Below are 22,866 nucleotides of genomic sequence, written 5' to 3'. Positions count from 1 at the left end.
GTCTGTGTTGCTTTTTATTTAAGCTTCTTGTTCTATTGGTTCTTCAACCTGTTTTCCTCCTGCCTACATCTCCATCTTCAGGATCCACTGAACAGTGTACACTATCCCTCTTCTGTACATGTCCAAACAGTCTCAGCCTTGCCTCTGTAACTTTGTGTCCAAGCTGCTCAACCGGAGCCCCATCACATTTCTGTAGTTTACCTTCCTGCTTCTGTTTCTTAGATTTAAAGTGTGCACGTTATTATCTTCTAATGCCATTTCTATACTCTTTTGCACAATCTCTGTCTCATTTCTTTTACATTTTTTTTAAACTCCATTTACTTATTTAAATTTTCATCACTGCTGTAAATATCAAATAGTGCTAAACATAAAAAATAGATATGAGACGATTTTTATTTATTTATTGCACTACCTCACACTATAGGCCTGAAAGTCTTAATCTCTGCCTCCTGTCATTTTATCACTGCCACCTTCTCCAGCACGTCTCATTACAATCTTGTAAACATTTCCTTTGAATCTTGCTACCATCCTTCTCTCACAAATCACCTACACCCTCTCCACCCTGCCTGCACTCTCTGCTTCACCTCTCTTGTGCACTGTCCCCTGCTTTTGATAGTTGACCCCAGACATTTAAACTATTCCACCTTCACTTCACCTCCTTGTATCTTTTCTTTCCTCTCTCATTGACAAATATCTATTTTGTATGAGAATACGAAACCGCGAATCCTTATAAATTTAACATAATATTTTTATTATTATGTAATTGTAGAATATACTTTTTAAATAAAATAAATCATGTACAGTAGTACATAATTAACTATTTGTGCACTATACAGTGTCCAAGTCCTGCTTTTTTAACTCTGCAGCGTCCTCTGCTGTACACAAGTTGAGCTAGCATAAAATCATTCTCCTGCAAACGAGCTTCTGAGATAATGTAATCGCTTTAATTACCTGTGTTGTTGTCACCAGTGTTGTTTATCACTGTCTGCGTGAGTTATTTAAGCCCATAAAGGCAAACAACACAACGATAACAATGGCGACAACAACAAAAATGCTCCCGGCATTTTTAGTTCTCTAAACAGGAGCAGCACATCCGGTCCGGCTGTCAAACCTGTCCGCCATTGGCGCGTCTCGTGGATTACTCTCTGGATGTGGGTCGTGCGTGTTTTTTCTTTGGCGCTTAAATTAACAAAAAACAGATATTTTCTGGTAACCAGTGAAACAGCAGGTGTGTCACGAAGGGTATTTTCGCGGGTTAGCTGCTTTAGTTCGCCCGTGCACTTTGCTAACGGAGAAACGCGCTACATGTCAAGTGAGCCGAAGAGACTCTGCACCGAAAACATGACCGTTACAAAGATCGGAACCCACAACGGGACCTTCCACTGCGACGAGGTTCTGGCTTGTTTCTTCCTCCGGCAGTTACCCGAGTACTCGGTGGGTGCAGCACGCTGCCGATTGATAGAAACATGTTTGGGGTTATTGCTAACTCCACGCTGTGCTTTGAATTTTTTTTTAATGTAATCACTGTGCTCATCGTTACTGGCTAGGTAGAATTTAAATCCTCCCAGGAAGTCCTCACAGTAAGGATAAAGCCACATCTGCATTTTTGGAAACAACACTTAATCTTGTCTTCTGTTGATGGATCCAGTGTAATGCCAAAAAAAAAACCCCACCAAAAGGGGGCGCTGTGTGTAAACGGATTGCAAAAACGATTACAGCATAAGACGTAATACGGTGAATATGTCACACATTTCAGTGTTATGGTCTGAATAAACTAAAAATAAATTTTTTGTGTGTGTAGCCAGGTTTGCAGAACATTTGAGGGAGTTTTAAATTAAGTTAATCTCAACCTAATAGCACATTTTGTCTCTAAATACTTAATATGGGTGATAAAATAATATTGATCAGAGATTTGCTGCACTGCCCTAATAAAACCTGTGATCAAACCCAGGTTATAGCCTGTCGTAGCTGTACCGTTGTTTTGTGGCACTCTGTTGTTTATATTTGTAATTTTTATAATTTATATTAGTAACAAAAATACCATATTTGATTACCTCTACATGTCTGTGATTTATGCGCAGTTTAACAGAAACATTTTGATTACATATTTGAATTGACGTATACTTTATACAGTCAAAGCTTAAAGGTTGGACCTCCAAACACAGGGCTGGGCTTCTATGGTCTAATTTTTCACGTGTTTTTTTTCTTCTTTTCCCTCCGGTGAGATTGTTGTAATGGTCTTTTAACAGGTATCAATCAGAAAGCATTAAATCGACTTCAGATGGTGAAAAATTCAGCAGCCAGACTTCTTAGAAGAACCAAGAACACTGAACATATTACGCCAGTCTTAATGACTCTACATTGGCGGGCCATTACTTCTAGAACTGATTTTCAGATTATAGTCATTACTTTAAAAGCCCTTCATGATCTGGGCCCAGAATATATACTAAAACTGCTGTTCCCGTACCAAACACCAAGCAGCCTCAGATGCTCAGGCAGAAACATGTTAACTGTTCCCACATCGCATTTAAAGACTAATCGTTTTAATTTCATGCTAGTTTGTTCTTTTTTCCTGTGTTTCTGGAAAGCACTTTGAATGTTGGTGTTGATAAGTGTTATACAAGTAAACAAATAATAAAATAATAATTATTATTAATTTAGTTTGACATATATTTCTTTTTGTTTGCTGCACAGGATGGAGAAATCATTCGCACCAGGGACCCTGCACAGCTGGCGGAGTGCGACATTGTTGTGGACGTTGGAGGAGAGTTTGACCCAAAGAGGCACCGCTATGACCACCATCAGAGGTGCAGTTCTGGCAGTAAGCTGCTGAAAAGAGAGAAATTTATAGCTGTAGATTTCTAAAATATTATGTACTCTGAACTAAGACTGGGGGAGAGATTAATCTTCACTGTTCATCAACAGTAAGGGTCAGGATCATATCACAGATTAATTTTATGCCAGCTGAAAAATTTGACTTCAAGTTTAAGATTAAAATCTTGCTTTGTTCCAAGTGCTGTAAAAAACATGGTGTTGCATTTTGAGCTGTTCGTGTTTTCTGTCTGTATTGGTAGTTTTAAGGATCAACAAAAGAATGTTTTAAAAGATAAAGAAGCTTCAGGAGAAACACCACTCAGCCATGTTATGAGTGTTGATGTTACATAGTTTGTCCAACAGAGGGAACTCTCTATTTCCCTGTCAGCCACTCTGTTTAGATTTTATTTTTCTAAAAGTAGAAACAGCTGACATATCAGATTATTGGATTTTGAAATTACCAAATATTGGTATCAGACTTAACAATCCTATATCGGTCAGACTCTAATATACGCATGTACCAATGGAAGGAAGCGTAATCTTTAAAGTAGCTCACGCACCAATCTCCAGTCACTTCCAAGCGCTGAGGCGCACCCTCTCCAGCAAGCCAAAATAATTTATCGGAATTATTACGCCTGGATATTTCCCACTTTAACATCGTCATCGTACAGCCTTTGGGATTTCTTTTCATTATCTGAGTTCTAATGATGAGAAACTACATTTCGGGGTGGCTTCTGCTCTGACATCTTTGAAGCACCCTGATTGCATGAATCATAAGGTAACAGGCTCTGTGTTTTGTGTAGAATTTCTTCCTGATGATTGCATTCAGTCGACGTCTCATCACGTTGAGTAATCAGCCTATTCCAGGTGTCTTGTCAGCTTAATGTCCTGATGATAATCAGCCATAGCTTTTATGACCACGGCGATAAAGATATGCCAGGGCTCTCTTCCTCGCAGGCGGTTAGTGATAATTAGCGCTCCTTGAATTGAACGCCCCCCTGCTGTCGGTTCACGAGGCACAGAGGCTGCAGCAGTGCTGTCGGGGCCACAGGAGGCTGTGGCTGTCACTCACATGCCCAGATGGGGGGCAAGATGGTTGTGATGGCACAGATGAATGTAAGTGGGATTGGTGCGACAGGAAGTTAGAGAAGGAGCTGGCGAGAACAACTGTAGTCCTCATTTCAATTTCACTTGTGACAGCATACAGATTGAGCTGACAGCAGTACCAATGAATCGCAGACACATTCTGTCAAATAAAATAGCATGCAATTACAAGAGTGCAAGTCATTAAAGGACCTGTGGTTATTATATATAAATATATTTACAAATATCAAATGACTACTAATTAGAAAATGTTTAAAAATACATTTTATAAATTTGAAGGCTAAGAAATATATACCCAGTTAAATTATTAAGATTGGTTGCTTATGCTCGGCTCACTCACTGCTTTGACTTAACAAAGAATTATAGGTGAGTAAACATATTTTTCAGCGGTGACAAACATGCTCTGCATTTTGCAGCTTGTCATAAACAGCAAAAGGAAAACCTTTTTTGCTGATTTGACTGCTACTCTCACTGAATTTGGACCTTTAACAATGTAGGAAAAATGATTTTTGGATACTGCAGCTTTCCTTCTCCCATGTATTTATTGCATATCTTCAGTGCATTATAACAGCGGTCCCCAGCCTTTTTTGCGCCACGGACCGATTTAATGTCAGACAATATTTTCACGGACCGGACTTTAATGTGTCGCGGATAAATGCAACAAAATAAAACGATACGACCGAGACAAAAACTGGTATTTGGTAGTTTGTAAATATAGTGATAAACGCAAATTCACAATGTAATTGTATAACTTTATTAGCAGCATCCTCCTGAAATGCACCAACAATATTGAAAGTAACATCCTCCTCTCTGCCCTTTAACGCTCTCTGGTTGCTGTGGTAACGCAGAAATATTTCTTTCAATTACAACACGGGAAAAGACCCAGGGAAACCCTGAAAACCCCAGGGGGTTGGGGACCACTGCATTATAATGTGACCAAATGTTGATCAGTTATTTAATATTTGGGATTGATCTACTGTAATAATGTCTGCATTGGGGTCTAAATATGAATATCAGTAATGGTGGTGGCATGGTGGTTAGCACTGTCACCTCACAGCAAGAAGGTCTTAGTTTCAAATCCACCAGCAAGATGAGCCTTTCTAGAATAGAATAGAAAAGCCCTTTATTGTAATTCTACAATAGATTGGCAGCCTGTTCAGGCTGTACTCTGTACATACTAATGTATAAAAACATTGCCGTTGCTCTATGTGAGTTGGAATAAGCTGCAGTCCAACAGTGACCCTGAATTCAATAAATGGAAGAAAATGAATGAATTTATGGACAGTAATGGTGCAAAATGTATGGAGTCATTGGTGCTTGCCTCTCAAAAGTACAACAATTTTTAAATTAAATCACCGTTACTGCAATGCACTGAGTTGACTTAACAACTCTTGCTGAACTCATTCGATGGGAAAAGTGTAATCAGCAATGCCCCATAGATCATTTACTATCTGAAGCTCTCTGAGACTTAAACTATTGAGTCTGTTCTATTATTTGTTTACAGTTGGCTATAAATGAAAATGCATTTCCTTGTTTACTATCTGCCTTTCAAAAAACCCCACAAACGGGCAAAATTTGCTCTTAGACATTATCTCTCTTCCCAGCCCTCATTTTCCATCAGGTATTATACCGCACAGGAAACTGGGAAATTACCAAGTAATAGTATTCTTTTTAAACAGTGTTTGAGCCGAGTCACTACATTTCTTGCTGTATTTTCATGTGTTGTGAATTATAGTTATGCACAGAAACAATCCGAAAAATAAGTACATCTTGGTGTTCAATGACATGGATAACTTAAAAAAAGGAGCATCCAGCAGATTTGAAAAGAAGTGGACAAATCAAACCACACCAACACCAAATAGCTCTGTAAGTCTTTCTGTCATCTGTATTTCCACAATTCAAGAGCGTCACTCCTCCTGCTGTAGCATTGGTCAGAATTCATCCTCGTACAAGCTGTAAAGTCGAGGTAATATCCAGCATTTTATGGACATTTTTCCATGTTCACAAGAATTGCTGCTCCTAGAGTAATGGCATTAATTCTCATTATTTTGTACAATACAGCCAACCAGTGACAAGAAAACTCCACTTTCCTTGTGTACTTCACACATTACAGTAACCTGTGAATTTAGATGGAGGATAAGCCGGATGAGCCGCTACGACACTGACGTTCTGGTTCTGTTATTATTATCAGGAATATATGGAAAATAATCGCATCAGAGTAAAATGAAAACAAATCTCTTTAATGTGTTTTCTTCCCGGAGAGGCTGGTTTAAAAAAGCAGGGTGAGGTGCTGCTCTCTCCAGCGTGTTGCACAGATATGGTGTGTGTCACAAAAATGAGCTGAGCAGTTAGTAAAAAAGACAACTCTAACATGAAGAATAAATCAAAGTACTTAGATAACAATTGTCTGATTACATATTCAACATATTACATATCTGAATATGAAAGATATTTCTGTTTCTTTCGGGTTAGTGGGAGAAAATATAATGAGGCACTTTTAATCCAAGTCTCCATATATCCTGTTTGTCTGAGGAAATTTTTAATCTCCTTAGGTTGTGTGTATTAAGTCCTGATTAAGCAATTTTGTTGGAAGCGACAGAATTAGATGCATTAGATGACATTGTGAACTGCAAGTCTTTGTCTTTCGAGTCTGCATCAGAGTTTCTGACACTGACCAAATACAAAAACACATAATTTAGGTGCCCCTTCCACTTTGAGATGATCTGAACGACCGTTTTTGTTCAAAATGTCCACCACGGGAGGCAAAACCTGGAGACAGTTTGAATCTTTATCAAAACATCTCCAAGTTTCTACAGTAATTTAAGTCACTAAAGAAAAAGAGAAATTCACTAATAAGGTCTGAGTTAAGTTAATCTAAAAGTATTTTGAGTTAATGTGCTGTAATCAGTGTTTTGTAGGCAACATTTACATTTGGGGTTAAACACGGTTGTAATGAGGCATTGAGGCTACTTTGGAGTCGGTTTGTAGTCCAGCTCCTGGAGGTATCAGTGACAAATTCATCTGCATAATTCTGAATAAGTGAATTTCCTCTAATGACACAGAGAGACATCAGCAACATTAAGTGGTGCAGCTGGTGCAGTATGTGAAGCACACTATATGTTAATTATGTTTAAATAAAACTTAATTTATGCCTAAATATCACCAGCGCTCAGCTGAACTGTCCCATTTTAATGCAGCGAGATGTTGCTTGATCTTGACTTCACACAAACAGCTTGATGACTTTTTCTTCGTAAGTGTTTTTTCTTTTAGCCGTTCTTTGTTTCAGATTGTCATTTTCCTCTCTCTCATTCACTTCCATTTTATGATCGTCAGCATAGAAATGCCTCTGCACGGCCAATTAGCCCTTTAATGGCTGTGATTACCCCCTACTTCCCTAGTATGTCACTCATTCATTTGATGGTCGGTTTTCCGCTGTGCTGCTGCCCGAGCATCCTAATTAAGCCTGAATTAAATGACCAGCAGTGACTCTGTGCTGGAGCCCACCCATCTCAGCACGTGTCTGAGAGGCCTCCAGTGGTTATGTGAGCTCACACTTACAAACCAGTGCGTCATTATTGATAATTTCAAGCACATGGCTAGATGCAGTATTTTGCTGAAGAGGAGAAAAAAATATGAATTATTTGTTATGAGCAGAAAAAAAGTCTAGTGATTGGCCTTTAGAACAAAATATGAATATCACAAGTTTTGGTTTTTAAATAAATAATCCGTTCTTCTCTCGCTACACAGTATATATGGTAAAGTTTTCAAAGGCAAAGACTAATAAACACATTTTCTTCCTGTTTTTCAGGACCTTTTCAGACACCTTCAACAGCCTCTGTCCAGAGAAGCCATGGCTGACCAAGCTCAGCTCTGCCGGCCTGGTCTACCTGCACTTTGGCCATCGAGTGCTGTCGCAGCTCACGCAGCTGAAGGAGGACGACAGGCAGCTGGAAGTGCTCTATGACAAGGTGAGAGGAAAAGGATGACAGATTTATAGCAGGCAGTGGATTTCTACTGATTGTATGTTTATTCACAAAATAAACACGCCATTGAAAATGTGTTTTCCACTGGTCCACTTGTGCCAAAAAAAACATTTTCTCAGCTGGTGAGTGGAACCTGAACATTGTTAATTTCACGATAAAGCTGGAAGAGGGAGATTACAAAAATCTATTAAGTGGGCAAGCTTGTCAATTACAAAATTATAATAGAAAATAAGGGACACAGCATCCTAATTTGGCGTGTATTTTGCTTTTCAGAAGAATTGTGCAGATTGCATCCTGAAATCCTTCCAAACTGTCCTATTATACATAAACAATAGGGTTGGATGCGTTCTTCATCTTCTGTCGGTTATTTTGAAAACTAAAGACAGAATCGTGTGAAACGATCTGTAGTGTTGGGACACTGAGACACAATTCACCATTTATGATAATATCTTTAGCAGTAAGGTCAGAGGGGAAACAGGATGGATATGCTTGTGAATGAACCCTTTAGCCTCGAATCAAAGAGATCATCTGCTCTAAGCTAAATCTTAAGAGAGTTGTGATTTAGAAAATGTTATCAAAATGTTATCATTTGACTATTTGGCCAGATCATCCATTTCTACGCTTACATATGCCAGTGTTTTGAGTTTATTTTTGGATTTTCTGCAATCCACACAAGCTCAGATATATCCATAAACTGACTTAAATATTTTAATAGGGGGGTGCTGATGGTTCCACAGTGTCAAGTTAAAAGACAGTGCCAAAGGCTTTTAAATGAGCGATTGGCTACAACTGGTAGTTTCTCTATGTCAGCATAAAAATGATTTGTTTGACAGCACTCGTTGGTCAGACAAGACAAAGATTGAGCTATCAGGCAACAATGACAAAAGGAATACATGGAGGTGTAAAGGTTAGGCTTGAGAAACCTGAGAACACTGAGCCATCTGTCAAGCATGGTGGTGGTAGCATCATGCTCTGGGTTGTTTGTTGCCAGAGGTTTTGGTACATTACACAACGTGGATAGAAACATCAATAAGGAATAACTTGAAATTCTTCAGCATCACCTCAACTCAACAGCCAAAAAGTTAAAACTTGGATACAGTTGAGTACTGTGGTTTTGGAAAGGCTAAAGCAGGCTAACCTGAACTCGAGCCTCTTGAAAGTTGGCAGACTACGCTGGGTTCGTGCCAGGAAACCAGACAGTTTATATGAAATCTACTGATTCTGCCACGACGCGTGGTCAAATATCCAGCCAGAAATATACCAGAAGCTTGTTCATGGCTGCCAAAAGTGCAAAAAAGTGCAACTTGTTAAGGTACATTTAACCAGATATTAGTGGAAGTGTATTTATATATTTGACCCTGTGTGCATTTGTAGTACAATCATTCCACAGTGGAAAAAGAACAGTTCACAGAAATGATCAAATTCTCCAAATTACCGTCACATTTATACCCATGAAACCTCTGACCACAACTGTAGATTTAAAAGCACAAACTAGGACACTTTTTGGGATTTGCCTTCATCCCACAGTTGGCAGTAGAGTGTGAACAGATATAAAAGGACACGACAAAGTCTTTTAGCCAGATTTAAACAGAGTTCAGTTTCTTGCATTTTAGACAGCTTGGCCAGCAGGAGGCCTTGGCATCCATTGTGTTTTAATGGTCGGGCACATTAAGCCAGCCAAATCTTGGGTCACTATAAATATTAGCACTATTAACTCATGATATCATTTTTCTTTTGATGTGTCAGTTTGTTTAAAGCCCCGAGTAATCCTTTTACTCATGGCTCGGGCTCTACGTATTTTAGGATGCTGCATGTCATGTCCTTAGCCAGTTCCGACAAACTAAACATCGAGTTTTGCCTCAGAGCTTAGCTCCACTGATAAGTCACTTGTAAAATGTCAGCTCTTGCATGAATGACCTTCCAGTGAAGTTGAATTTTTATCATTTAATATGGCTGTTCCAGTTCATCTGCTCGTACAGTATTTTCGGGGATTTGTGAAGTAACAGCTTTTTTCCTATTTCATTTAGGTTTAATATTTTCTGTAACTACACATATCCTGTGGGTTTAATTCCTTTCCATGCATTCTTCTTGAAAAAGCTTTGTCTTTTTTTACTACTCTGATTTTATGCTTGGAATAAGTGTAAACACGAAACAGCTGATTCTGATGCCATAACAGATTGACAACCTCTGCCGCCACGTGCCTCTATCATGTGCTTACAGCTGTATGAGAACTTTGTGGAGGAGGTGGATGCTGTTGACAACGGCATCTCACAGTATGATGGGGAGGCCCGGTACAGCATCTCCACCACGCTGAGCGCACGTGTCTCACACCTGAATCCACGCTGGAACAGCACAGATCAGGATACTGAGGTGAGTACATGTGAGTGCAGCTGTACTCTATACCAGGACAGAAGGTGGCTTTTGACATGTGTGTGACTTCGCATCTCTTATATGGGATTAATTATAGTTATTATTTGTTTATCATTGCCTGGATTTCCACAGCAAAGCTCACCGTTTCTCAGCCTAATGCAGTAAAATGAGCTAATATAAGACTGTATAACTGTGGCATGCAGACAAGTCAGCATCTTTCTCTTCACTTTAATGTCCTCAGAACAGTTCTCTTTTATAATACACAAAATATCTCTCTGTCTGTGTCTTTGTCCCTGATCTCCTCTCAGACCATCAGGAGATGAGCGACCAAAATTGGCACACAGGTACATCTCAGGTCCCTGAAGGTTCTTAGCTACATCAGGCATTACGATGTTGCCTAGCAGCTACCTAGCATTTTTTTTAAATTCAAATAATTATTAAATTTTGCATTTTCTAACAAACACAAAAATACAACAAAAAATAACAAAAACAAAAAAACGAAGAGGTTTTAACATCTGTTGCATTAATCTGGAATTTCCAAGTCAGGCAGACATGTGGGTGGAAAAATTGTCCCATTGTTCCACCAAAGCTTCAGTCGCGTAATGTAACCTTCCCAACATCTTTTCTCCAGCAACATTCCCAATCATTTTTTCTTTCCACATTTTAAGCGTTGGAGTATGGGAGTCCTTCAAATATTCCAAAATGACACGGGCACATGTTACCAATGCAGCGCTTAACACTCTAAACTGATGTTTAACTGTGGCACCTCTCCTTTGTCTCCTAGTAGACATAATTTAGGTGATCTGGGCAAGTTACAAGGTATCCATGCCTGCATATAATTCAATACACTGTTCCAAACTGGAAAAACCAGCTGGCATTCCCAGAGGGCATGTATCAAAGTATCTTTAGCTTGTTGGAATTTCCAACATGGGTCATCTCTACCAGCACCTATTTTATAAGCCTTGAAGGAGTATAATAATATCTATTAAACATTTTGTATTCTGGCTTCCCTAATGTATAATCCATTATTCGACAGTATAGAATCCCACGTATCTTCATCCCCTGTAGACCCTAAATCCCTTTCCCATATTTTTTTCATAAAATGTACCAGTTTTAGCATTTATCCACCTATAAAGCATTATTGTGGGTCCATTGTGGTTTTACAGTTGTGCCTAATGTGAAAAAGATCACCGGTTCAATCACATTCACTTGTTCAAGTTGACGCAAATCCCTTAAACACTGCTTCAGGAAGGGATTCTGGTTAAAAGAAGTTATAAAAAATACAAATCAAAACTCGCTGCCCACTGTGCTGAACCCTTGTGAATAAAGAAGCAACAGAAAGTAGCTTTTATGCACCTAAAACACCTTATAATGCCTGCCTATCATTTTAATTTCAGTCTCATTTATATCCCCAATAGCTGAATTATGCATGATGCTTTATAATGCCATCACAGTGCCCATCAGCTACCGAGAAGTTTGCTAAAATGACCTGTTTTTAACCTCTGTGCACTTAGAACACCCTACAATAACATCTAATTTATATCCACAAAACTTCAGTTATACATCATATATTATGATGGCATCAGGTTGCCTAGCAATCACCTAGCAACGTGCTGAAATGACCTGTTTTTTTTGCCTTTTTACACCGACAAGACCCTATGAAAGCATCCTATCATTTATTGACACAAAAGCTTAATTATATGTGATATATTATAATGTCATCATGTCGCCTAGCAACCGCCTGGCAATGGGGGTAAAATGACCCTATTGCAAAAAGCATCACAGCCCACAATACGAATAGGCCAATGACGATGCTGCAGCGTTGGCATGTACTGGCGCACTTAATACATACCTGTTTATGACCTCAGTTGATCTGTAGAGTTTTAACCTTTTAATCAATAAAATGCAAGAAGTAAAAAAACCCAAACAAAAACACTATACAGACGATTTTCATATTGGAGAAACCTGAGCATGGAGTATTGTTTTCCATGAAAAATTGCTAATGTTTTACTATTAATCAAAAAATGGTAGTTTATTTTATAATTGATGATTAGTTATCTCAGCCTACTGATTTGCAGCATCATCTCAGATACACAATATTGGAAAATTTAAGCAAAGATAATTAGTACAAACTAAAAAAAGAGAACTTAAAAAATCTAAATAATTATCCAAATGCAAACATACAACAATAAAATGCAACATGCATACTTTGCAACATGGATTAATTGCGATTTTAACAGACAGCTGTTCCACAGTAGTGCCCCAGTATAAAAAAAAGGGATAAATTTAATTATCACACACAGTGAGCAACCTGTGATGAAGCAAAACTACAAAATAGTCTTAAGAGGGCAAACAGGTGCAGTGTGGTGCAATCAGTGCTCAGAGGTCATTGTGAGAGCTGTGCAGGACCAACAGAGTGTGAATTTTCTGTCTCTCATCAGTGTTTCCTGCACACTCACCCACAGCCTAGATATGCATATATGTCGACTATGCCAACATTTTTTTCCCCTTAAGTTACCTGCTTGTTTCTTGTTTCTTTTTTTTTCACGTTCCACTTCACATGATTATAATTCATGTCCTCCAAACACTGCAGGCGAAGCCATATCTGTGAAATGGGAAACTGAGAAAGATTTGAACTGGAAAATGTTTGGTAGACAACTTAATGGTAGAGTGACCTGTTGAACTCTCTGCACTGGCTGCTGCTGATAATTGAAAAACCTGATGGAGTTTCATCTCCTCCAGCCATGACTGTTAATACTCAGGTCCAATGCAGCCCCCTCAAACAGATGCATACAGATTGTGCATGACATACCGCGTGTGTGTGTGCATGAGTTTGTGTGTGAGATATCTGTGCCGTGCTTTCTTTCACATGCTCCTCTTGGGCTTCTGCTCGTGAAACTATGCGAGAGTGAAATCGGGCTGTGGTTTGGGCTGCAGGGATCAGCAGGGAGGTAGTAAGACAAGACTTAATCACGCCCGTTTTGTCTGGTACACGGTCTCACGTAAAGTAGCTGATGTCAAACTGATGCTGTAGTAGTGATGAAAGAAGCTAAATGATCAAAAGAATACTGCGTTCAGCTGAGTCTACAGAGTTCTTTCTCTGTTAAAGTGACATCAGTGTTTTAAGTCTAGCCAGCTGTCAAAAAATCCAACATGTCTTTATTCTCACATATTTTAATCTCTATTTTATCCTTAGGAGGGTTTCAAGAAGGCACTGAAGATGGTTGGGGAGGAGTTCCTGGACCGTCTGGATTTCTACAAGTCCTCCTGGCTGCCAGCTCGTGAGGTCGTGGAGGAAGCTGTTAAGAAGAGGCATCAGGTACGAAGCTGCCCATTCTGTTTCATTCTGTTTGTTTTCTTTATTTGTTTGCACCAGCAGCAGTGGGCCTCTTATTACTCTCATGGTTATCTGGTTCACGGAGGGAGTAGCCTTTGCAGAGATGCCCAGATGTCCCTCTCCCCTTCCACCTCCTGCTCTTCCAGGGGGACACTGAGGTGTTAAAAAGCCATCCGAGAGATGTAATCTCTCCCTGGTCTGCCCTGGGGCCTCCTACGGACTTTCCTGGAACACCTCACCTGGGAGACATTCAGGAGGCATCCTTTAATGTGGAGTAGCAGCTCTACTTGCCACCCTAATGACCAAAATCACCCTGTCTCTAAGGCTGAGCCCACCACCATATGGAGAAAGCTCATTTCCACTGCTTATATTCACAATCTCATCTTTTTTCAGTCACCACCCAGAGCTCGTAACCATAGGCTAGGCTAGGGTGAGAACCGTGGCCTCGAACTTTGAGGTTCTAATTTTTATCCCAGCCATTTCATACTTGGCTGAATTGGCTGTGAGTGATGATGTTTTTTGTTTTTGTTTAAGCCGCTGGCCGAACAGTCGGTGTTTTCCCTGAGACACCGACTGTGGTTTAAATAAAGTAAATAAATATGACTTTGAGGTTGATATGGAAACAAATGAAGCTAAACAGCAAAAAATATCTAAACACAGACCAGACAAAGAAGAAAAAAGCAGATGTAGGACACCTGATCTGTTAGCCCATAATGAGAAACTCACTGCAGAATTTCATGTTTGAGTATTTTTAATAAAAATCTGTGAATAAAGTTTGTTTTGTGCTCCTTAGATCTAATTTAATTTCTTTAATTGCTTTTTATTAAATTCTGATTCTGAGCATTTTCTGTCTTGTTTTGAAAACTGTAAATATTATCAAAAATGATGAGAGTATCAGGACTGTTGTTGTTTAGTTGAAGGAGACATTTATCACTTATAAAAGAAGCACAAGTTACGGTGAAAATGAGTTTAAAATGCTGCTGCTTTTCTTATACAGTGAAGCTTTCCACAGACACAGGCTTTTGTGTCTGTCCTTGATTTTTGCACATTAGTCACATGTGTTACACCTGTTCTATTCTTGTTTCCAGATAGATCCCAGTGGAGAGGTACTCCTTTTTTCCCAGGGTGGATGTCCTTGGAAGGAGCATTTGTTTGCCTTAGAGAAGGAGCTCCACGTGGAGACGCCCATTAAGTTTGTCCTTTACCCAGACCAGAATGGACAGTGGAGGGTCCAGTGTGTCCCTGCTGGGCTCAACACTTTCCAGAACAGGTAAATTTTAAGGTTATCTTTTAGTAAAATGTTATTGAAAACCATTTGAGGACCTTTTTTTCAGCTTTAGCTGTAGCATTCAGTCGCATGCGTGGAGGAGACCTCTTGCATGAGTTCCTTCAGCAGAAGTCGAGCATGCATAACTCGCAGGGGTTTTGTGAAACTGAGTCACGCACAATAAATTTTTCCACACTGGATTTTTTTTTTTAACACAATGACAGCTTCAGAGTTTTCAACGTGTTGCGTTGAGCTCCAGTGACAGAGACAAACAATGGTCTATGATTTAACTTTCATGCTTACTGGACCGTGTGACAGCCGCTCACGGAGGGTTGACGTGTTATCCGGTGAGAGACGGACTCCTACAAGGATAGAAATGGTTGTTTATAGAATGAGGAAGATACTTTATTTAAGCCGAAGATTTTGTTCCCAGGAACTTAAAAAAATATAAACACAACTCAGCACAGCCACCTGCACAGCCCTCCCACTCAGGTGCTTCTTGTGTGTTTTTCTGCTCTTAATTATACCCAGTGCTTCAATACAGCAGACTGAAAGATATAAAGCACATGCCAGTTTGACTGGTAGGAGAGATGCTTTGATTTCAAGATTTTTTTTGTGAGCATGAATCAAAGTGAGATGCTCTGTCGAGCAACAAAGCCCCTTTGATTTTCTGCTTCTATGCTTTTGTAATATGAATACCATTTAGGCCACTCAACAGTTTAGAGATGTGCTCAGTCACTGTCAGTTGTGCCTGACATACATGTACATGCCTTTCCTGTTTGTCCTTTTGCACCAGTTTAATTGGGTGGGTGAGCAACGTCAATGCCAAACTTTAAGAACACGATAAGTCGAGAACGAAGTGACGTGAGATTTTCAGGTTGATATCATAGGTGCTACGAGGCTGAGTGGTCGCACTGGCAGCTGGTGGTATTTTTGCTGTTGTGATAAGCAGCATTTCGACATACTTTAGCAATAAAGATGACCCGAATCCTCAAACCTAGCACTTAAATGAGAGTGCTAGGCTTATTAAACCATGTTAGAGTTCCTGTCAGGTCCCTCACTAATGACAGTGATGACAACACCACACCCCCTGTGTGAATTTTTAAAGATGATTAGCACCTATCGTCTGTGCTTCTTATCTCTGGAGGGGAAAGTGTTTACCCAAAGAGCTTCTCGCAGACCGACCTACAATGCTGTTCTAATAATGTCACTAGCGGGCCCACTGGAGTCCTGTAGTGGGTGTGTTGTGCCCTAAATCCCAGAATGTAGCACACATAATCACCAAAGTATGGCAAACACTAGGCTGATCCTGGACGTTATCCAGATATTCGTCTCTATAGCTGCTTGGTGCCGTACGGTTGCAGAGTCCATGTTTCCCAGAGTCATGTTAAATGTGTTCATAATCACAAAAACCTGTTTCCAGGTACTAACAGAGACATTAGCGACAAAAAAATCTCCTGGTGCAGAAAATCTTTCCAGCATTGATGTTCCTTCCCTGTTTCGTTTACTTGACATGAGCTGCTGGATATTGATCTGCGCTTTTAAAGTGGTAGCCCTAAGTGGTCAGCATGTGCACTTAAGAAGCAGTGACTTAGGTGGAAGAGTATTGGAAGCGATTTGCGCTTTACAAAGCTGTGAAGATGAGCAGTTTTGCCTCGGGGATAGATTCTAGCATGTGGGTTTATCTTTGATCTTGTTTCCCAGTCTGTTTGTTAGACTCGCATCTTGTTACAGCTTGTATTTGTCTGGTGACAGAGCAATATGCAAACCGTGTTGTCAGAGTATTTTACAAGATTATATCAACTGTAGTTAATTAATTAGAAGTTTATTTATTCTTTGGTTGATGTGCTCTCTGCAGCAGGTTTGTGTATCTGTGCATGTGTGCGAGTGAAGAAGGGTCACCTGTAACACTGCTGTATTCAATTAAATTAAAATTAAATTTTACATTCAGTTTTATGAATATAAACCACAACAACAGTCACCTCAATGGGCTTTATGTTGTTAGGTACAATATTAGAGAGAAAACAATAATATAACCTGTTATGAGCAGGTACTTGGTGACAGTAGGAAGAAAAAAAACGCCCTTTTAACAGGAAGAACCCTTCAGCAGAAGCAGGTTCAGGGAGGGGCAGCCATCAGCCACGACTGGTTGGGGTTGAGGGGAGGAAGACGGGGCGAAAGACACACAGGACAAATTATATATACACATAACTCATCCCTGTTCATCTGGACGTAGCGTTTTCAGTGGGAGAAATGTTTCGTCACTCATCCAGGTGACTTCTTTGACCTCAGCTGACTTATTGTAATTGACTCTTAAACTTTTTTCAATGGAAGAACAAGTAAAAAGCCCTGTTTAAATGAAATAAAAAAGCTTTATAAACTTAACGCGAATAAAAGTAAATGCAAGGAAAAAATTCTGAATAAATAATAAACTACAAGTGTTTATGGCACAAGTGGATGAGTCGAGGGGAAAGGAAGGACAGGTGAGATTTCTGTTTACCTGTTATGAGAATTATTCATCTTAAGCTGCAAGAATCAGTCGCAGAGCAGAGCAGGCAGCTCGATTTGCACACTCTGTGTGAGGTGTGGGAGAACTTTGCCAGTTGGACGTATAGAAGTGTATCGGCTGATGTGAGTTGGCGTTGTGTTCAGCTGGTCTGCCAGTATTATAGCCGAGCTTGACTTCACCGTCTGTCTGAATTAGCGCCATGCTCAATATTTTTTTTTCTTTTTTTCATTTAACGCGTCGGATGATTTTGGGTGGCGGTTTCTTCTACGTCAGATACAATTTTATCCAGACAACAAACTCAGCAGGAAAGCTAGACCACTTCCATTACTGAAAGCATTTTGTGGTTACAGAAGTTTTACTAATCGAACACACCGTCTAATGAGTTAGGAAATTTGTGCAAAGTGAACACAATCTGTTTTTTAATCCTCTAAAATTGGTAAATCCTCTTAGACGTCAGATCGAGTTATATCTGCTACAAAATGTTTAAACTGTGTTATAAATTGAGCTCTGACCTTTGTGACAACGACTAAAAGCTATGTGTGAGTTTTGAGGGGATTGCTTGTGGAGAACTGAAGAAGAATTGGGGATTGTTGTCTAGATTAAGACTCTTTCTTTCCTTCTAAGTGTGAGATGCTGATAGTTTTTGTCTGATTCCAGTTTTCTTTCTAAATACTTTAAGTGACAAACAAAAATTAACTTTTCTTCTATGCAGAATATTAATTTATTAATTAAAGAAGTTATTAACTGTAGTAAATTACAGGATTTCGCTCCCTTAAAAAAAAGCACAAACTGTAGATCACTAGAGACATTTTCCTCTGGCGCGATGAATCAGGATTGGCGGTTGCCAGGATTACTTATCTGACTGCATTGTGCCAAGTGTAGAGTTGTGGTGGAGTGGGATTATGGTGTGGGGTTGTTTTTCAGGAGTTGGGCTTGCCCCCTTAATTCCAATAAAAGAAACTCTCCCTGCTTCAGCAACAACATGACTGCACACAAGGTCCATAAAGACATGGCTGAACGAGTTTGGTGTGGAAGAACTCGACTGGCCTGCACAGAGTCCTGACCTCAGCGAGCCAGATGGGAACGTCATATTAAACCCTGAGAATTAGGAATAGGATGTTGTTCAAGATCATGTCTATGAAGGCAAGTGAGTGAATACATTTTCTAGTATGTTTATAACGTCTCTAGATTGGAGGATATTAACCCTGCTTTTACCCACTTTGATCCTTTGCTTATACCGAGGCTCACACTGAAGCGGCTGGTTTGGAGCTCTGGATAGCTTTAGCCACTTTTCCTTTGTTAGCTTCTTTATAATGTCCGTGTTTTGCTGGGTGAAGATGGTTTAAGTGTCTGACTGGGTTTGTTGGTACAAACATTTTCATGCTGGTCTCCCTGTGGTTTAATTTGGCCAGTTTTTCAGTCGTTACTCATAGTAAAGTGTTTCCACACTAATGTTAGAGATTGGCTTTACGTGTGCTTGTGCACATGCATGAAACGCCACAGATCATAATCGGATGACCAGCTGTCACCAGTCTTGACTAAACACAGTGGAAATCGACTGATTCTGGTCCCTGGATGATTGATCGCTGCTCCTCTAGCAGCAACTTAATATGCATCTGTGATACTGCATTTGAGAGTGAATAGTAAATTGATGCTGATATTGATGTAATGAGATAAAATTAGAAATGTGCCTCTGACAGTGAGAGCTACATTAAAGAGAGGAACAACATAAATACACTAAATGGTTGTTGCTAAATAAATTGCGCTTATAAATAGTATCAAAAACAAGGAAAAAGCAGAAATCGTACCAGTCACATGATCTTTCTGGTCCTTCACGCAGTAGCTCTCCTGGTTTTGAACACATGACATCTGTTACATGTCTTTCTCTTTGTTGTCATGTGTGGGGGTTTTTTTCTTGTGTGGTCTCAGGTATCTCTCACTGTGAAGCCCACCTGACCTCTGTTTCCACATGTCTTGTTACCTCCAGCAGTATGTGCCCTTGTGCTTTTATTTTTGGTTTGATGGGGCTCATTGTTGACTGCTTGAGAATAGTGGGAGACCTTCTGAACACATCATTCCTACAGAGACAGGAAGACGCTGGAATAGCTTTCTGATTCACTCCTGGCCTGACCAGTGGCTGCTCTCACCCCTTTCCTCCTCTTTTCTTTTGATTATCCCATTAGTGGGTTTTTTGTGCTTCTTGCTCTTTTTGTGCAGAGTATTTCTGTCTCAGTCCTATAATCACACTCCTCCATTTTGTCACCCCCCCCCCATTTGTCTTGCTCTTTTCCCATTAATCCCTTTTTTCCCCTCCTCCACCTCCTCCTCCGCCTCCACGTCCTCTTCTATCTCCCCCTCCTCCGCCCTATCTCGCTGTCTCACCTTTCACACCTTCCGCCCCTCCCTCGCCTGGTCCCTCAGTTAGACTTTTTTCCACTTTGCTCCAGAATCTCATCAGGCGGCCGCGCTTTCAAAGACTAAAAAGAAAAGACACCTGTTTGTAGTCGCGGAGCACTTCAAAGATTTAATTTAATGCAAATATGCTGGTTGGTGTGGCGCTACATGGGAACAATAGCTTGTGTGATGGATAAAAACGTAGCTCCAGATGGCTCTTTCTATGGGTGGCCTGCTTTCTCCCAGCGGGCTTGTGCCGACTCTGCAGAAGGGGTGTTGTTATCGCCTGTGTCCCTGCTACTGCACCTGGGGGGGAAAGGGTCTATTTTTATCAGCATCGTAGTGCAAAGTAAATGTGAGCTGGGAGAACGAAGAGGGGAGTGAAAGCAGCCCTTGCTTGGAAATGTGCTGTATAGGATGATACTGTAGGTTGACAGCAGAATGAGCTGAGCCAGAAACATATACCTCTATTTCAGGAAATACACACTGGCAGCTGCCACATTTACCTGCTGTATCGCGGTATTGGAGGTGAACCTGATGGTTGTGACTCGATGTCTTTATCCTTTCTACTTCATCTGATTGTTATTTTGGTCGATAGTTTAGTCGATAAAGCGCCAGAAAATAATGACTGATGTCCTTCACAATCACCCGTCTCCTGGTGATCTCTTTAGTTTGTCTGAAATCTGAACATATGAGCAAAGGGCAAGACAAACAAAAAAACAAAACCCAGACTGTATGACATTTTTGCTTGAAAAATAATTAAATTGAGCTGGTCATCTGTAATCATGTCTGTAATTCCGAGATGAAGCAGCGATGTCAGGTATAAAATGACAGTGGATCATATGAGAAAATGCCTCGGAGAAAAAATGGGAATAATTCCATTTAATTTGTCTTCAAAAGCAGAGAAATTTTACATTGTGGAAGGGAAAAATGTGTGTAATGTGGAAGATCTGTGGTCAGAATTTGGTGCATGTTATTGATGAGTAAAGGTGCAGAAAAATGCAGCACTTCAGCTTCTACAAAAGTGCCTTTTGTTCTGTTCTCAGTGAGGAACCAGAAGGTTCACGCTTTCGTTCATATCGCTGAAAACATGCAGTAATGAAGTCTCGAGGATGTGTCTCCGACTCTAAAGTAACATTTTTGTAATGACCCACTAATTGCCACTATCTGTCTCAGTTGAGGTCTTAGGGGGTCTTCTCTCATGAGACGCTAATTTGTTAATTGTGGATTTATTTTTAGACCGGTCATCTCGCAAGCGAAAGCTTCCTGGCCTATTGTAACAACATCAGCCGCCCCCTCCTACTCCTTCCCTCATCACCAGCCCTGTTGACCTTTCCTCAGAGCTCATTTTCCAGCCGCACTGTGCAGCTATCGATTGGTTGATTCTTTAATGGGGATTATAGGTTTGCCATGCTTGCCTCTCCAGGTAGTCCTATGGCAGTCTTATTAGGGATAAAAGATTTGACATAATGGAGTCGACATGCAAATCATTCTCATCATTATGGATGTTATAGAAAAATGGCAGTTAATGCTCAAAGTAAAGAGAACAAGAGAAAACACTTTGCTCGCTTCAAACTGATGCACCGTTTGACAACCGTGTCACTTTATTTCTGACAAATTCGACCGTGCTGTTCCATAATTCATCAAGTTTGCGATAAAGAGAAAGACGAGCCAAAGGTTTGTATGACATCCGACGCTTTTAGGGAATTTCGGCGTTTTAAAAAGCATTTAAAGTCTATTCCAGAAGCAGGCGGTGGGTGAAAGGTGAACAATGAAGTGCTTAATCAGGCCTAAATCGGAATGAAACATTGCTAAATATAAAAGTCCTCTGAGGAGAACAGGGGTCTGAGATAATGGAGATAATAACCCCGTCAAGGAAAGAGTGATATAAACGCACGCGCTAGATAACAGGTAAGGTGTGATTGGCAAGGCTGTAGAAAGATGTATGCTACCTGCAGTAGGTGGTAAATGAGCTGTTCTACATTTTTATGAATTTTCTCTGCGTGCTCCATCCAGAGACAAGTTTTCCAGGTCGGCTCGTAAACCATCGCAGAGCCAATCTTTCCCCCACTTTGCGAGATTGCCTTTTGACTCCACTCCGCTACCATAGGGCTCTCCAGTCGCTGCACTGAGGTGTGATTTTCCACATTGCTGGAGGAGAATAAAGCTGATTGTGTTTTTTTTGTTTTTTATTGTATTGGTCTATTTGTCGGTGCCCATTATAGTGGTGCTATGTGCAAGAGTGGCTGCACATAGCACCACTACCCCTGCAGGCATGAAAGCTGAAAGGATGAGAGTAATCCAAGCGTTTGTGCAAAAACATTCAGAAATTATGAAAGAAATGAGTTACAACCAACTAATATACATATAAAAATGCATTTTTCTGAGCTTTTGCCGATTAATATTCTAGTATTGTCTTCATGCTTTCAGTCAGTTTATATTTAGGACTTTGTTAAAGCTCAAGTTCACGTTCATATTTCTTGTTTTGTGAAGCAGATTTTCACTTTAGTACCATATGAGCCACGGAGAATTTGAAAAGTTTAAGAAGTGCAAATATATTTTGTTTTTGTCTGTAAAATGACTTTGTTAATCACTCTGTTTTGGGTTTTTTTACCCTAAACTCCAGAGTTTGCTGTTTTTCATAATGTACAGTACATTTTGTTTTTGCAAAACTAATGCGCAACATGAAGTGATCAGCAGACCACAGTGTCCATCTGTAAACCAACCTGCCCTTCTGTGCTCCTGTCCCAGGCTGTCGCTGCCAGAAGAGTGGCGTGGTGTTCGGGATGAAGCGCTGTCGGAGCTCAGCGGGATCAAGGGCTGCATCTTTGTCCACGCCGGAGGCTTTATTGGCGGGAACAAGACCCAGGAAGGAGCGATGGAGATGGCCCGCAGGACCCTGCAGGCCGCCGCCCAGTCCCCGGCGAATGGAAACAGCTGACTTAATTACCATGTTGTTTAGTGATATACCAACGCAGACTCTGGGCTCTGGGTCATCGTGCTGACTCATAATATCCTTCTTCTCTCTGCCTGTTCTTATAAATGTCTGTTCTGGAGTTCTTTTGAAATAAAAGACTGATTTGACATA

The 22,866-nt window shown here is 40.3% G+C and overlaps 1 protein-coding gene across 1 annotated transcript; it reads left to right on the top strand.

The window, feature by feature from the left end:
- Window positions 1-913: 913 nt before the first annotated feature.
- myg1 (myg1 exonuclease) lies at window positions 914-22,866 on the top strand. Its single transcript, XM_026166736.1, has 7 exons — window positions 914-1,434; window positions 2,695-2,807; window positions 7,727-7,886; window positions 10,122-10,271; window positions 13,468-13,590; window positions 14,697-14,878; window positions 22,530-22,866. Exons 1-7 carry the CDS (start codon window positions 1,150-1,152, stop codon window positions 22,717-22,719), a joined length of 1,203 nt encoding a protein of 400 aa, XP_026022521.1. The 5' UTR covers window positions 914-1,149; the 3' UTR covers window positions 22,720-22,866.

This window comes from Astatotilapia calliptera, chromosome 5, assembly GCF_900246225.1.
Source record: "Astatotilapia calliptera chromosome 5, fAstCal1.2, whole genome shotgun sequence".
Lineage (NCBI taxonomy): Eukaryota > Metazoa > Chordata > Actinopteri > Cichliformes > Cichlidae > Astatotilapia > Astatotilapia calliptera.
Note: the sequence above shows the minus strand (reverse complement) of the source record. Positions and strands in the feature narration are given on the sequence as shown.

Bases quoted from the DNA above. Each gene is read 5' to 3' on its own strand.
- myg1 (XM_026166736.1), top strand. From the start codon at position 1,150: ATGTGGGTCGTGCGTGTTTTTTCTTTGGCGCTTAAATTAACAAAAAAC. The intron at 7,887-10,121 runs GTGAGAGGAAAA...ATGTGCTTACAG, and splicing joins TGGAAGTGCTCTATGACAAG to CTGTATGAGAACTTTGTGGA. The intron at 14,879-22,529 runs GTAAATTTTAAG...CTCCTGTCCCAG, and splicing joins CTCAACACTTTCCAGAACAG to GCTGTCGCTGCCAGAAGAGT.